Raw genomic sequence first — 16,738 nt, forward strand, 5'->3', positions numbered from 1 at the left:
GACCATAGTCCGGCTCCGCTCATCCCTGAGTTACTGAGACCATAGTCCGGCTCCAGTCCGGCTCCGCTCACACAGCTCATCCCTGAGTTACTGAGACCATAGTCCGGCTCCAGTCCGGCTCCACTCACACAGCTCATCCCTGAGTTACTGAGACCATAGTTCGGCTCCAGTCCGGCTGCGCTCACACAGCTCATCTCTGAGCTACTGAGACCATAGTCCGGCTCCAGTCCGGCTCCGCTCACACAGCTCATCTCTGAGTAACTGAGACCATAGTCTGGCTCCAGTCCGGCTCTGCTCACACAGCTCATCTCTGAGCTACTGAGACCATAGTCCGGCTCCAGTCCGGCTCCGCTCACACAGCTCATCTCTGAGCTACTGAGACCATAGTCCGGCTCCAGTCCGGCTCCGCTCACACAGCTCATCTCTGAGTAACTGAGACCATAGTCTGGCTCCAGTCCGGCTCTGCTCACACAGCTCATCCCTGAGTTACTGAGACCATAGTCCGGCTCCAGTCCGGCTCCGCTCACACAGCTCATCTCTGAGTTACTGAGACCATAGTCCGGCTCCAGTCCGGCTCCGCTCACACAGCTCATCCCTGAGTTACTGAGACCATAGTCCGGCTCCAGTCCGGCTCCGCTCACACAGCTCATCTCTGAGTTACTGAGACCATAGTCCGGCTCCAGTCCGGCTCCGCTCACACAGCTCATCCCTAAGTTACTGAGACCATAGTCCGGCTCCAGTCCGGCTCCGCTCACACAGCTCATCCCTAAGTTACTGAGACCATAGTCCGGCTCCAGTCCGGCTCCGCTCACACAGCTCATCCCTAAGTTACTGAGACCATAGTCCGGCTCCAGTCCGGCTCCGCTCACACAGCTCATCTCTGAGTTACTCTCTAAATCTGATCTGGAGTCAGTCTTTCACACAGATCTGATTTTCTCAGCTTTTGGTTCAAAATGTTGTTTTTTTATGAAACTCACCCATATTTAAGTGTTGATAAAAAAAGGAATGCATGAAGCGGAAATAAAATGCTGTTTAAATGAAGAGGGTCAGCTCTTTCTTTTGATATATTGCATGTTCAGATATTCATAAAACAAAAAATTCTATGGGTTATTATATTTTGGTGAAAATGGTCAAAAACCCTGGCGGTGGCTGGTGGGGAAAGAGTTAAGGGTCCCCCAAGTGACGTCCACCTGTACCTTTAAAGTCCAATGTTACTCAAATTATAAAATTAACAGGAATTCTTAGTCATTATTGTTAGTTAATGCTCTTGATATTGTAATAATGATTATTAATGACATTGATTAACATATACTGTATATCAAATGTTTTGTTTGGGGAAACAGCACGTCATATTCTGACTACACAGATAAAACAAACTTATACAACCATTTATGGATTATTTTAACGCTTTTGTTTTGATGCGTTAGAAAATTAAGACTTCATATGATCTTGATGAACAAATTATATTAAACGGAATAAAATATACAGAGAGTGTGAATGATCGTGAGATTGTCCATAACGTGGGTCTGGGGCGAGTATAAGTGCGCTCACACACTCCCGCCCTCACACACTCCCATAAAATCAAGGAAGCGGACGACAAACACGAAACGGAAATCTGACGGAACGCCGCAGTCAGGTAAGTTGAAGGAACGGAGCGTTTACGAAAGTTTCACAGTTTGTTCAATCAATATTATAACTTGAACATATATTCTATTACATACATATTTTGAAACAAATTTCCATGACTTTTCCAAAACGTTCTGGTTTATTTATTTTTAAAAAAAATCTGGAAATTGTAATTTTTAAATTTCAGGACTTTTCATGACCTTCTCTCTTACATTTACAATGATTTTTAAACGTGTTGGCTATAGTTATCATTGTTGGTGTGAAAGGCCTTTAGTCTGCGGTTCATCTTCTTGAACAAACGCACACACCCTGTACAAGAACAGCATAAAAATGAAAGGACTTACTAATGAGAACTGGTCGTAAACCTGCATGAGATCGTCTATCCGGTACTGCTCCAGAACCACAAACCCGTCCAGCTCGCCGCTGCCCTTCCGAGCGCAATCCTGGCAATGAACCACAGATGCCTTCCGGGAATAGCTGTCACTCGTCACAAAGAGGAGATTAAACACCTCCACCTGGAACAAATCAGCACAGGAGCCACAGAGACTTCAGCTGTGATCTAAACGATAAGAGTTGATGAAATGATAATTCTGTTGGAGAACTACTCGATTGGCTCGACGATATAAAGGCCTGGATGGCTCTGAACTTTTTTAACTTCACTGAAAAACCCACAGAGGTGATGTTTTTTGGAAGTACCTCTCAGATCCCGTCTGTTGATCCTGGCTCCTCGGCACCCTATATTAACCCTAGTAGTTAAAGTGGACTCCCAGTTTAAATTTGACAGTCAGATCAATGCTGTTGTCAAAGCTTCTTTCATTTGAGGCAGCTGGCCAAAATAAAGCCAATTCTGACAAGACAACAATTTGAAACTGTAATCCAAGCCTTTGTAACTACATGGCTGGATAAGTGTAATTCATTATATGTGGGGGTTAGTGGGTCCTCCATCACCCGTCTCCAGATGATACAAAATGCAGCAGCACGTCTTTATCGGCACATGTAAACATGAGCACATTTCCCCTTTTTTAGCTTCTTTACATTGGCTGCCTATTCAATTTAGGATCTATTTTAAAATGCTGTTATTTGTTTTTAAATCACTAAATGGTCTTGCCCCGTCATACCTCTCTAAACTACTCTTATAAACCGGTCCGCTCTCTCAGATCAGATGATCAGATGCTTCTGACGGTGCCTAAAACTAAGCGTAGGCTCAGAGCGTGCCTTTGCTGTGTCTGCCCCTAAACTATGGAATGATCTGCCTTTGCATGTTAGGCGAGTCCTCTTCTCTATCGGTTTTCAAAACCCTTCTTAAAACCCATCTTTTCTTTTTGGCTTTTGACAGATTTAATTTGTTACTTTAAAGGCTTTTATTGTGTGGCTATTAATTGTACATATGCTTTTTCTGTTCAGCACTTCGGTCAACTGTGGTTGTTGTAAAGTGCCTAACAAATAAAGTTGGTATGGTAAGAGTTATTCTGGCATCAGATCCAGGACTGACCTCACAGATGGTGCAGTAATGGGCCGGCTCGTCTCGGCTCCGTCTGTGCCAGATCGTCTCCTTCCCAGCAGCCACCAGCGCCTCTTTAATGGCCTGACACTGTTTGAGCGTCCGCAGCAAACAGAACCTGTTAACCAGAGATGGATTACCGTTCCAAGCCATTGCTGACCAGATAACAGATGCAGATCGACACGCTGACAGAGGAAACTTCACTCACTTGATCATCTCAAACAGCTTGAGGTCGGACACTTTAATGTTCCTCGCCATGTTCCAGGACAGATGCACCATGGGAACCATAGATTTAACACTCTGGAGTTTGTTCCACTCGTAGCGCTCCACCGCCAGCTTATACTGATACGCTGCAGGAAGCAGACACATGAAGCGTGTTCGTTCACATAGGCTATGCATGTAGCGTGTTCGTTCACATAGGCTATGCATGTAGCGCGTTCGTTCACATAGGCTATGCATGTAGCGTGTTCGTTCACATAGGCTATGCATGTAGAGTGTTCGTTCGCATAGGCTATGCATGTAGCTTGTTCGTTCGCATAGGCTATGCATGTAGCGCGTTCGTTCACATAGGCTATGCATGTAGAGTGTTCGTTCGCATAGGCTATGCATGAAGAGTGTTCGTTCGCATAGGCTATGCATGTAGCGCGTTCGTTCACATAGGCTATGCATGTAGCGTGTTCGTTCACATAGGCTATGCATGTAGGGTGTTCGTTCACATAGGCTATGCATGTAGAGTGTTCGTTCGCATAGGCTATGCATGAAGCTTGTTCGTTCGCATAGGCTATGCATGTAGCGTGTTCGTTCACATAGGCTATGCATGTAGGGTGTTCGTTCACATAGGCTATGCATGTAGGGTGTTCGTTCACATAGGCTATGCATGTAGGGTGTTCGTTCACATAGGCTATGCATGTAGCGTGTTCGTTCACATAGGCTATGCATGTAGGGTGTTCGTTCACGTAGGCTATGCATGTAGTGTGTTCGTTCACGTAGGCTATGCATGTAGTGTGTTCGTTCACATAGGCTATGCATGTAGCGTGTTCGTTCACATAGGCTATGCATGTAGCGTGTTCGTTCACATAGGCTATGCATGTAGTGTGTTCGTTCACATAGGCTATGCATGTAGTGTGTTCGTTCACATAGGCTATGCATGTAGCGCGTTCGTTCACGTAGGCTATGCATGTAGCGCGTTTGTTCACGTAGGCTATGCATGTAGTGTGTTCGTTCACGTAGGCTATGCATGTAGCGCGTTTGTTCACGTAGGCTATGCATGTAGTGTGTTCGTTCGCGTAGGCTATGCATGTAGTGTGTTCGTTCGCGTAGGCTATGCATGTAGCGCGTTCGTTCACGTAGGCTATGCATGTAGCGCGTTCGTTCGCGTAGGCTATGCATGTAGTGTGTTCGTTCACATAGGCTATGCATGTAGCGCGTTTGTTCACGTAGGCCATGCATGTAGTGTGTTCGTTCGCGTAGGCTATGCATGTAGCGCGTTCGTTCACGTAGGCTATGCATGTAGCGCGTTCGTTCGCGTAGTCTATGCATGTAGTGTGTTCGTTCACATAGGCTATGCATGTAGTGTGTTCGTTCACATAGGCTATGCATGTAGTGTGTTCGTTCACATAGGCTATGCATGTAGTGTGTTCGTTCACATAGGCTATGCATGAAGCGTGTTCGTTCACGTAGGCTATGCATGAAGCTTGTTCGTTCACATAGGCTATGCATGAAGCGTGTTCGTTCACGTAGGCTATGCATGAAGCGTGTTCGTTCACGTAGGCTATGCATGTAGTGTGTTCGTTCACATAGGCTATGCATGTAGTGTGTTCGTTCACATAGGCTATGCATGTAGTGTGTCCGTTCACGTAGGCTATGCATGAAGCGTGTTCGTTCACGTAGGCTATGCATGTAGTGTGTTCGTTCACGTAGGCTATGCATGTAGTGTGTCCGTTCACGTAGGCTATGCATGAAGCGTGTTCGTTCACATAGGCTATGCATGTAGCGCGTTCGTTCACGTAGGCTATGCATGTAGTGTGTTCGTTCACATAGGCTATGCATGTAGCGCATTCGTTCACGTAGGCTATGCATGAAGCGTGTTCGTTCACATAGGCTATGCATGTAGTGTGTTCGTTCACGTAGGCTATGCATGAAGCGTGTTCGTTCACATAGGCTATGCATGTAGCGCGTTCGTTCACGTAGGCTATGCATGTAGTGTGTTCGTTCACATAGGCTATGCATGTAGCGCGTTCGTTCACGTAGGCTATGCATGTAGCGCGTTCGTTCACGTAGGCTATGCATGTAGCGCGTTCGTTCATGTAGGCTATGCATGTAGTGTGTTCGTTCACATAGGCTATGCATGTAGTGTGTTCGTTCACATAGGCTATGCATGTAGTGTGTTCGTTCACATAGGCTATGCATGTAGCGCGTTCGTTCACGTAGGCTATGCATGTAGCGTGTTCGTTCACGTAGGCTATGCATGAAGCGTGTTCGTTCACGTAGGCTATGCATGTAGCGCGTTTGTTCACGTAGGCTATGCATGTAGTGTGTTCGTTCGCGTAGGCTATGCATGTAGCGCGTTCGTTCACGTAGGCTATGCATGTAGCGCGTTCGTTCGCGTAGGCTATGCATGTAGTGTGTTCGTTCGCGTAGGCTATGCATGTAGTGTGTTCGTTCACGTAGGCTATGCATGTAGCGCGTTTGTTCACGTAGGCTATGCATGTAGTGTGTTCGTTCGCGTAGGCTATGCATGTAGCGCGTTCGTTCACGTAGGCTATGCATGTAGCGCGTTCGTTCGCGTAGTCTATGCATGAAGTGTGTTCGTTCACATAGGCTATGCATGTAGTGTGTTCGTTCACATAGGCTATGCATGTAGTGTGTTCGTTCACATAGGCTATGCATGTAGTGTGTTCGTTCACATAGGCTATGCATGTAGTGTGTTCGTTCACATAGGCTATGCATGAAGCGTGTTCGTTCACGTAGGCTATGCATGTAGCGCGTTCGTTCGCGTAGTCTATGCATGAAGTGTGTTCGTTCACATAGGCTATGCATGTAGTGTGTTCGTTCACATAGGCTATGCATGTAGTGTGTTCGTTCACATAGGCTATGCATGTAGTGTGTTCGTTCACATAGGCTATGCATGTAGTGTGTTCGTTCACATAGGCTATGCATGAAGCGTGTTCGTTCACGTAGGCTATGCATGTAGCGCGTTCGTTCACGTAGGCTATGCATGTAGCGCATTCGTTCACGTAGGCTATGCATGAAGCGTGTTCGTTCACATAGGCTATGCATGTAGTGTGTTCGTTCACGTAGGCTATGCATGAAGCGTGTTCGTTCACATAGGCTATGCATGTAGCGCGTTCGTTCACGTAGGCTATGCATGTAGTGTGTTCGTTCACATAGGCTATGCATGTAGCGCGTTCGTTCACGTAGGCTATGCATGTAGCGCGTTCGTTCACGTAGGCTATGCATGTAGCGCGTTCGTTCATGTAGGCTATGCATGTAGTGTGTTCGTTCACATAGGCTATGCATGTAGTGTGTTCGTTCACATAGGCTATGCATGTAGTGTGTTCGTTCACATAGGCTATGCATGTAGCGCGTTCGTTCACGTAGGCTATGCATGAAGCGTGTTCGTTCACGTAGGCTATGCATGTAGCGCGTTTGTTCACGTAGGCTATGCATGTAGTGTGTTCGTTCGCGTAGGCTATGTATGTAGCGCGTTCGTTCACGTAGGCTATGCATGTAGCGCGTTCGTTCGCGTAGTCTATGCATGAAGTGTGTTCGTTCACATAGGCTATGCATGTAGTGTGTTCGTTCACATAGGCTATGCATATAGTGTGTTCGTTCACATAGGCTATGCATGTAGTGTGTTCGTTCACATAGGCTATGCATGTAGTGTGTTCGTTCACATAGGCTATGCATGAAGCGTGTTCGTTCACGTAGGCTATGCATGAAGCTTGTTCGTTCACATAGGCTATGCATGAAGCGTGTTCGTTCACGTAGGCTATGCATGAAGCGTGTTCGTTCACGTAGGCTATGCATGTAGTGTGTTCGTTCACATAGGCTATGCATGAAGCGTGTTCGTTCACATAGGCTATGCATGAAGCGTGTTCGTTCACGTAGGCTATGCATGTAGTGTGTTCGTTCACGTAGGCTATGCATGTAGTGTGTCCGTTCACGTAGGCTATGCATGAAGCGTGTTCGTTCACATAGGCTATGCATGTAGCGCGTTCGTTCACATAGGCTATGCATGTAGCGCATTCGTTCACGTAGGCTATGCATGAAGCGTGTTCGTTCACATAGGCTATGCATGTAGTGTGTTCGTTCACGTAGGCTATGCATGTAGCGCGTTCGTTCACGTAGGCTATGCATGAAGCGTGTTCGTTCACATAGGCTATGCATGTAGCGCGTTCGTTCACGTAGGCTATGCATGAAGCGTGTTCGTTCACATAGGCTATGCATGTAGCGCGTTCGTTCACATAGGCTATGCATGTAGCGCATTCGTTCACGTAGGCTATGCATGAAGCGTGTTCGTTCACATAGGCTATGCATGTAGTGTGTTCGTTCACGTAGGCTATGCATGTAGCGCGTTCGTTCACGTAGGCTATGCATGAAGCGTGTTCGTTCACATAGGCTATGCATGTAGCGCGTTCGTTCACGTAGGCTATGCATGAAGCGTGTTCGTTCACATAGGCTATGCATGTAGCGCGTTCGTTCACATAGGCTATTCATGAAGCGTGTTCGTTCACATAGGCTATGCATGTAGCGCGTTCGTTCACGTAGGCTATGCATGTAGTGTTTTCTTTCACATAGGCTATGCATGTAGCGCGTTCGTTCACGTAGGCTATGCATGTAGCGCGTTCGTTCACGTAGGCTATGCATGTAGCGCGTTCGTTCACGTAGGCTATGCATGTAGTGTGTTCGTTCACATAGGCTATGCATGAAGCGTGTTCGTTCACTTAGGCTATGCATGTAGTGTGTTCGTTCACATAGGCTATGCATGTAGTGTGTTCGTTCACGTAGGCTATGCATGTAGCGTGTTCGTTCACATAGGCTATGCATGAAGCGTGTTCTTTCACGTAGGCTTTGCATGTAGTGTGTTCGTTCACGTAGGTTATGCATGTAGCGTGTTCGTTCACATAGGCTATGCATGTAGTGTGTTCGTTCACGTAGGTTATGCATGTAGCGTGTTCGTTCACATAGGCTACGCACCAGTAAGAGGGCCCACGTTCCAAGAAATGTTATTGCACCAGCCGATGGCCTGGACCCAGTGCACTGTTCCTGTGTTCAACCAGACCAGATCTCCAGGCCGCTGGATGAACCGGTACACCGGCACGTTAGCCTCATACAAATCCTCTAGATTCGGCCACCACGAACCCTTCAGGAAGTTGATGTTGTTCCTGCAAAATATCATCAGAAAAGTCATTTGCATTTTAATCCAAGGACTGACAGAAGCGATTTAAGATCCGCCACATGATCTGAAGTGTCAGAGCAACCAACAATGGAAACGGTCATCAATTACTCGTCATGACGCAGTTTCTGTTCAGACTTTAAACCGCTCTAGCCACATGGGTTTATTTCACTATCTCTACAGATTTGGCTGAACAGATTTCACTGGAGAAACAGAAATCTCAGACATATCCTTATTAACTCTCCTCATGTCATGTCAAGATTCTTGTTGGTCTTCGAAACACAAATTATGAAAATATTCCTTTTTGGATGAAGCATCCCTTTAGCTTTGACTCAGAGTTCCTACAGATTTTACATTTACATTTCCAGACAAAACTTTCCAAACTCTCAGTAGATTTGTCAGAACATATTTAACACAAATGGTTCACACAGCATTACTTTTGGTATGTAGTATTCCTCTGTGAATTATATTATTTTTTTCATTGGTTTTCTCCTAACATGCGCTTACATCGAGTGTCCAAACTCGGTCCTGGAGGGCCACTGTCCTGCAGAGTTTAGCTCAACACCCCTGTCTGGAAGTCTCCCGTATGCCTAATTAGACCTTGATTCGCAGGTTCAGGTGTGTTTAACTGGGGTTGGAGCTAAACTCAGCAGGACAGTGGCCCTCCAGGAGCAGGACTGGACCCCTGGCTTACATGATATATAACCTGCATATATCCACCTCAGACACATCGCTTTGATAGTGTGATCGTGGTGTGATGTTAAATGAGTAAAGACGATGGTTTGCTCCTTTATCAGTGGAAGACGTGACGCCCAAAAGAGACTAAGAGCTTGAATTTAACCCTTTCTGTTGATCAATCAGTCAAATTTGGCCATGAAAACACTCTGCCATTATGATAAATGTATTTTTATTGAATAGGGTCGACAGTCTGGAAACTATATAGTTTTTCCATAGAGGCAGAGCATATTTATGCCACGCCGACAAGGAAGGCTCATCTGAGGACGACCTAGAGAGAGACAACGGGGGGAAAACGATCCAACGCTCTCCAGTGACTTAGTATTGTGTGAAGCGGACGCCTCGTCTTCTTACTTATAACAAAAAACAGAACAATATCTAAAAGCTGATATGTGACGAAGTGAGCAGCAAACAAGCTAAAGAACACAGAACTATGTTTTTCTAAGAACAGTTAACTAAGTTTTCGACACAAAAAACGAGCGTTTAAGGAGACAAACGTGGACACAGGCAATGAGACGTGAAGCTTCATCAGGAGGAATGGCTCCGTTTTGGGATCCGGACACTCAGTGTGTCTACGTGTGCAGTAAACATTCTGTCACATATCCAGATGTCAGCTTTATATCTGATATTTCCTGTCGCCCCAGTGGGTGTAATTCTACAAATAAAACAATTACAAATTTTGAATTAGGTTTTAATTAATTCTATAAAATATAATACTGATCTGCCAGCATTGTCTCTCTATGATAAATTAAAATAAGCTGATAACATCACTGTTTACTCCAGAACGACTGTACAGCCAAATCTAATTCTGCTGCAGTATTGTCCTGTTTAACACTGAAGCTGCTCTGACACAATCGCCGTTGGAGAAGAGCGATAGAAATAAAGATGACTGATGGATTGATTGAATTCTCAGTGAATTCCGCCCCAGAACTCTCTCCGCCCCAGAACTCACTCCGCCCCAGAACTCTCTCCGCCCAGAACTCTCTCCGCCCCAGAACTCACTCCGCCCAGAACTCACTCCGCCCCAGAACTCACTCCGCCCCAGAACTCACTCCGCCCAGAACTCACTCCGCCCCAGAACTCTCTCCGCCCAGAACTCTCTCCGCCCAGAACTCTCTCCGCCCCAGAACTCACTCCGCCCAGAACTCTCTCCGCCCCAGAACTCTCTCCGCCCAGAACTCTCTCCGCCCCAGAACTCTCTCCGCCCCAGAACTCTCTCCGCCCCAGAACTCTCTCCGCCCAGAACTCTCTCCGCCCCAGAACTCTCTCCGCCCAGAACTCTCTCCGCCCCAGAACTCTCTCCGCCCCAGAACTCTCTCCGCCCAGAACTCTCTCCGCCCAGAACTCTCTCCTCCCAGAACTCTCTCCGCCCCAGAACTCTCTCCGCCCAGAACTCACTCCGCCCAGAACTCACTCCGCCCCAGAACTCTCTCCGCCCAGAACTCTCTCCGCCCAGAACTCTCTCCGCCCAGAACTCTCTCCGCCCCAGAACTCACTCCGCCCAGAACTCTCTCCGCCCCAGAACTCTCTCCGCCCCAGAACTCTCTCCGCCCCAGAACTCACTCCGCCCAGAACTCTCTCCGCCCCAGAACTCACTCCGCCCCAGAACTCTCTCCGCCCAGAACTCTCTCCGCCCCAGAACTCTCTCCGCCCTAGAACTCTCTCCGCCCCAGAACTCTCTCCGCCCAGAACTCACTCCGCCCCAGAACTCACTCCGCCCCAGAACTCACTCCGCCCCAGAACTCTCTCCGCCCAGAACTCTCTCCGCCCCAGAACTCTCTCCGCCCAGAACTCTCTCCGCCCAGAACTCTCTCCGCCCCAGAACTCTCTCCGCCCAGAACTCTCTCCGCCCCAGAACTCTCTCCGCCCAGAACTCTCTCCGCCCTTATCCGTAATATGCACCCACAATTTCCCAGTCTTCCCACTTCTACTCCCATAGATTTATTCCTTGAACCGATATCCATTGGGAAAGGGATGATTTCTTTTTTTTATGACAAAATAGGTTCCCTACATAGAAGCTCATTGTCGTCTATAAAAACACAGTGGGAGGAAGACTTGTTAGAGGACATTTCAGATGAACTATGGGAGAGTATTTTATACAGGGTGCATTCCTCATCTGTGTGTGCCAAACATGGTTGGATCCAATGCAAAATACTTCACCGTACTCATTGGACTAAGGTCAAACTCTCTAAAATTTACTCTGACATTGATCCTATCTGTGACCGTTGTCGTCAGGCTCCTGCAACCCTAGCACATATGTTTTGGTTCTGCCCAACCCTATTGGGATATTGGACTAATATATTTGAGACAATGTCAGATGTAGTTGAGACAACTATTGAACCTGTGGCTATAACAGCACTGTTTGGTACACTCCCTCTCTCAGTTCACTGTTCAGGGTACAAGGCGGATTTTGTGGCCTTTGTGTCCCTCCTGGCCAGACGTCAGATTTTACTGCATTGGAAATCATCTGCTCCACCTACTCACTCCATGTGGATTAAAGACGTTTTTCACTTTATTAAATTGGAGAAAATCAGACTTTCATTGAGGGGCTCTTCAAAGAACTTTTATAAAATGTGGGGTTCTCTTCTTGCATACATGGAAACATATACCTCTTGCATGCTGGAAAATGGTTAGTAATTGTACTCTGTAATAGGATGGCACCGTTCCTGTAACAACACTTATAATTGATTAATGTGTTTGAACTTTTACTTTGGTTGGCACGTGTTGTTTCTTTTCTTTTTCTTCTTATTTTTAATTTAATTTTTTATTTTAATTTATTATTATTATTATTATATTTGTTTTTTTTTGTTTTTTTTTTGTTTTTGTTTTTTTTTTTGGGGGGGGGGGGGTCATTTTTTATTGTTCATATTACAGTTATATTTGGTACTTTGTTGGGTATGGTCGTAGGCTATGTTCCTATTTGGGGTCAATAATTGTTCCCTTTATATTGAGTGTGCCCTGGCTCCCAACCCATCTTCTGATCTTACCCTTTTTTTTCTACACATGTTCAATTGTACAACTGTGGTCTGGAATATTCTGTAATATGTGGAAAAACCTATAAATAAAGTGGAAAAAAAAAAAAAAAGAACTCTCTCCGCCCCAGAACTCTCTCCGCCCAGAACTCACTCCGCCCCAGAACTCACTCCGCCCCAGAACTCTCTCCGCCCAGAACTCTCTCCGCCCCAGAACTCTCTCCGCCCTAGAACTCTCTCCGCCCCAGAACTCTCTCCGCCCCAGAACTCTCTCCGCCCAGAACTCTCTCCGCCCCAGAACTCTCTCCGCCCAGAACTCTCTCCGCCCCAGAACTCTCTCCGCCCCAGAACTCTCTCCGCCCAGAACTCTCTCCGCCCAGAACTCTCTCCTCCCAGAACTCTCTCCGCCCAGAACTCTCTCCGCCCCAGAACTCTCTCCGCCCCAGAACTCTCTCCGCCCAGAACTCACTCCGCCCAGAACTCACTCCGCCCCAGAACTCTCTCCGCCCAGAACTCTCTCCGCCCAGAACTCTCTCCGCCCCAGAACTCTCTCCGCCCAGAACTCTCTCCGCCCCAGAACTCACTCCGCCCCAGAACTCTCTCCGCCCAGAACTCTCTCCGCCCCAGAACTCTCTCCGCCCTAGAACTCTCTCCGCCCCAGAACTCTCTCCGCCCAGAACTCACTCCGCCCCAGAACTCACTCCGCCCCAGAACTCTCTCCGCCCAGAACTCTCTCCGCCCCAGAACTCTCTCCGCCCAGAACTCTCTCCGCCCCAGAACTCTCTCCGCCCAGAACTCTCTCCGCCCCAGAACTCTCTCCGCCCAGAACTCTCTCCGCCCAGAACTCACTCCGCCCCAGAACTCACTCCGCCCCAGAACTCTCTCCGCCCAGAACTCTCTCCGCCCCAGAACTCTCTCCGCCCAGAACTCTCTCCGCCCCAGAACTCTCTCCGCCCAGAACTCTCTCCGCCCCAGAACTCTCTCCGCCCCAGAACTCACTCCGCCCCAGAACTCTCTCCGCCCAGAACTCTCTCCGCCCCAGAACTCTCTCCGCCCAGAACTCTCTCCGCCCCAGAACTCTCTCCGCCCAGAACTCTCTCCGCCCCAGAACTCTCTCCGCCCAGAACTCTCTCCGCCCCAGAACTCACTCCGCCTCACTCCGCCCAGAACTCACTCCGCCCAGAACTCACTCCGCCCCAGAACTCACTCCGCCCAGAACTCACTCCGCCCCAGAACTCACTCCGCCCCAGAACTCACTCCGCCCCAGAACTCTCTCCGCCCAGAACTCTCTCCGCCCCAGAACTCTCTCCGCCCCAGAACTCTCTCCGCCCAGAACTCTCTCCGCCCCAGAACTCTCTCCGCCCAGAACTCTCTCCGCCCCAGAACTCACTCCGCCCAGAACTCTCTCCGCCCCAGAACTCTCTCCGCCCAGAACTCTCTCCGCCCCAGAACTCTCTCCGCCCAGAACTCTCTCCGCCCCAGAACTCACTCCGCCCCAGAACTCTCTCCGCCCAGAACTCTCTCCGCCCCAGAACGCTCTCCGCCCAGAACTCTCTCCGCCCCAGAACTCTCTCCGCCCCAGAACTCTCTCCGCCCAGAACTCTCTCCGCCCCAGAACGCTCTCCGCCCAGAACTCTCTCCACCCCAGAACTCTCTCCGCCCCAGAACTCTCTCCGCCCCAGAACTCTCTCCGCCCAGAACTCACTCCGCCCCAGAACTCACTCCGCCCAGAACTCTCTCCGCCCCAGAACTCTCTCCGCCCCAGAACTCTCTCCGCCCCAGAACTCTCTCCGCCCCAGAACTCACTCCGCCCAGAACTCTCTCCGCCCCAGAACTCACTCCGCCCCAGAACTCACTCCGCCCCAGAACTCACTCCGCCCAGAACTCACTCCGCCCCAGAACTCACTCCGCCCCAGAACTCTCTCCGCCCCAGAACTCACTCCGCCCCAGAACTCACTCCGCCCAGAACTCTCTCCGCCCCAGAACTCACTCCGCCCCAGAACTCACTCCGCCCAGAACTCACTCCGCCCCAGAACTCACTCCGCCCAGAACTCACTCCGCCCAGAACTCACTCCGCCCAGAACTCACTCCGCCCAGAACTCTCTCCGCCCAGAACTCTCTCCGCCCAGAACTCTCTCCGCCCAGAACCCTCTCCGCCCAGAACCCTCTCCGCCCAGAACCCTCTCCGCCCAGAACTCTCTCCGCCCCAGAACTCTCTCCGCCCAGAACTCACTCCGCCCAGAACCCTCTCCGCCCAGAACTCTCTCCGCCCAGAACCCTCTCCGCCCAGAACCCTCTCCGCCCAGAACCCTCTCCGCCCAGAACCCTCTCCCCCCAGAACTCTCTCCCCCCAGAACTCCACACACCTCTCACAGAACTCGCTCATCACGCCCCAGTACGGCTCCGGCACGGCGAACCACTCGCAGTCTCCTGGGCCGATGTTGATGTTGACGGCGCAGAAGTTATTGTGCTCCTGATGGCCTGAATGAGAGAGGAGAGATTAGTGACCCGCCGCGGCTGACCTGTTTAAAGCCCGTGGAACAGCAAGCGGATCTCACCTGGGGTTCTGCTGCCCGGCACCTTCATGAAGAGCTGGACCGTGTTCATGCCCAGAATGCTGTGGCCCACGTGGCTCAGCAGATTAGCGGCCGACACCACGCGTGCGAACGCAGGCAGTTTGCTCAGTTCCTGCAGCTGCAGCTTCCACCTGCAGGGGGAGCAGCACGTCAACACAAGTGTGTGTGTCTGTCGTTCATGAACGATTCATTCATTCATTCATCAATCTTTAATATGACTCGAAAACAACAGGTTTTCTCAGAGAGTGATTCATTAATTTTAAGTTCTCGAGTCTTCGGTCCGAGTCTCGTTCTTTTGTCACGTGACGTGGCCTGGACGTGACAGCCGTGTTGAATACAGAAATAAGTTCATTCATCACAACCTTCTTCACAAACAAGTGCATAGTTTTGTCTGTTAAGTTCAGTTTTTTTATCTAGTATAATAATTTCCCTATGACTCCTGGACACATTGGGTTGGTCAGAATGGATAGGCATAATAAAAGGTAATTGCCCATATTTTCTGATGATTTTATAGTAATAAACATATTACAACATGCAGTCAATAATACAACTGTTATGTTGTATATGTTACAAGACACTGAACCAGGAAGCGGTAATGTAACAAAAGAACGAGACTCCGAGTCAGACCCGAAGACTCGAGAGATGATGCTCTGCATTCAGCCTTTGGGGACACGAACCCGAAGACTGGAGAGATGAACTGTTTCTGCCTTCAGCCTATGGGGACTCGAACCCGAAGACTCGAGAGATGAACTGTTTCTGCCTTCAGCCTATGGGGACTCGAACCCGAAGACTCGAGAGATGAACTGTTTCTGCCTTCAGCCTACAGGGACTCGAACCCGAAGACTCGAGAGATGAACTGTTTCTGCCTTCAGCCTATGGGGACTCGAACCCGAAGACTCGAGAGATGAACTGTTTCTGCCTTCAGCCTATGGGGACTCGAACCCGAAGACTCGAGAGATGAACTAATCTTTTCTGTTTCTGCCTTCAGCCTATGGGGACTCGAACTCGAAGACTCGAGAGATGAACTAATCTTTTCTGTTTCTGCATTCAGCCTACGGGGACTCGAACTCGAAGACTCGAGAGATGAACTGTTTCTGCCTTCAGCCTATGGGGACTCGAACCCGAAGACCCGAGAGATGAACTAATCTTTTCTGTTTCTGCCTTCAGCCTACGGGGACTCGAACCCGAAGACTCGAGAGATGAACTAATCTTTTCCGTTTCTGCATTCAGCCTACGGGGACTCGAACCCGAAGACTCGAGAGATGAACTAATCTTTTCTGTTTCTGCCTTCAGCCTATGGGGACTCGAACCCGAAGAATCGAGAGATGAACTAATCTTTTCTGTTTCTGCCTTCAGCCTATGGGCACTCGAACCCGAAGACTCGAGAGATGAACTAATCTTTTCTGTTTCTGCCTTCAGCCTATGGGGACTCGAACCCGAAGAATCGAGAGATTAACCGTTTCTGCCTTTAGCCTATGGGGACTCGAACCCGAAGACTCGAGAGATGAACTGTTTCTGCCTTTAGCCTATGGGGACTCGAACCCGAAGACTCGAGAGATTAACTGTTTCTGCCTTCAGCCTATGGGGACTCGAAGACTCGAGAGATGAACTGTTTCTGCCTTCAGCCTATGGGCACTCGAACCCGAAGACTCGAGAGATGAACTAATCTTTTCTGTTTCTGCCTTCAGCCTATGGGGACTCGAACCCGAAGACTCGAGAGATTAACTGTTTCTGCCTTCAGCCTATGGGGACTCGAACCCGAAGACTCGAGAGATGAACTGTTTCTGCCTTCAGCCTATGGGGACTCGAACCCGAAGACTCGAGAGATGAATTGTTTCTGCCTTCAGCCTATGGGGACTCGAACCCGAAGACTCGAGAGATGAACTAATCTTTTCTGTTTCTGGCTTCAGCCTATGGGGACTCGAACCCG

At 49.0% G+C, this 16,738-nt stretch overlaps 1 protein-coding gene across 3 annotated transcripts in view; it reads right to left on the reverse strand.

The window, feature by feature from the left end:
* kdm6al (lysine (K)-specific demethylase 6A, like) overlaps positions 1-16,738 on the reverse strand; it is a 62,968-nt gene that overhangs the window by 1,887 nt on the left and 44,343 nt on the right. For all 3 annotated transcript variants that reach the window (XM_067458626.1, XM_067458627.1, XM_067458625.1), the window contains 6 exons: positions 14,791-14,939; positions 14,599-14,713; positions 8,327-8,514; positions 3,336-3,477; positions 3,119-3,245; positions 1,971-2,141 (listed from right to left, as the gene is read on the reverse strand). In XM_067458626.1, coding sequence (XP_067314727.1) covers positions 1,971-2,141; positions 3,119-3,245; positions 3,336-3,477; positions 8,327-8,514; positions 14,599-14,713; positions 14,791-14,939 — 892 coding nt within the window. The remainder of the gene's footprint in view (positions 1-1,970; positions 2,142-3,118; positions 3,246-3,335; positions 3,478-8,326; positions 8,515-14,598; positions 14,714-14,790; positions 14,940-16,738) is intronic.

The sequence above is a fragment of the Pseudorasbora parva genome, chromosome 12 (assembly GCF_024679245.1).
Source record: "Pseudorasbora parva isolate DD20220531a chromosome 12, ASM2467924v1, whole genome shotgun sequence".
In the NCBI taxonomy this organism is placed as follows: Eukaryota; Metazoa; Chordata; class Actinopteri; order Cypriniformes; family Gobionidae; genus Pseudorasbora; species Pseudorasbora parva.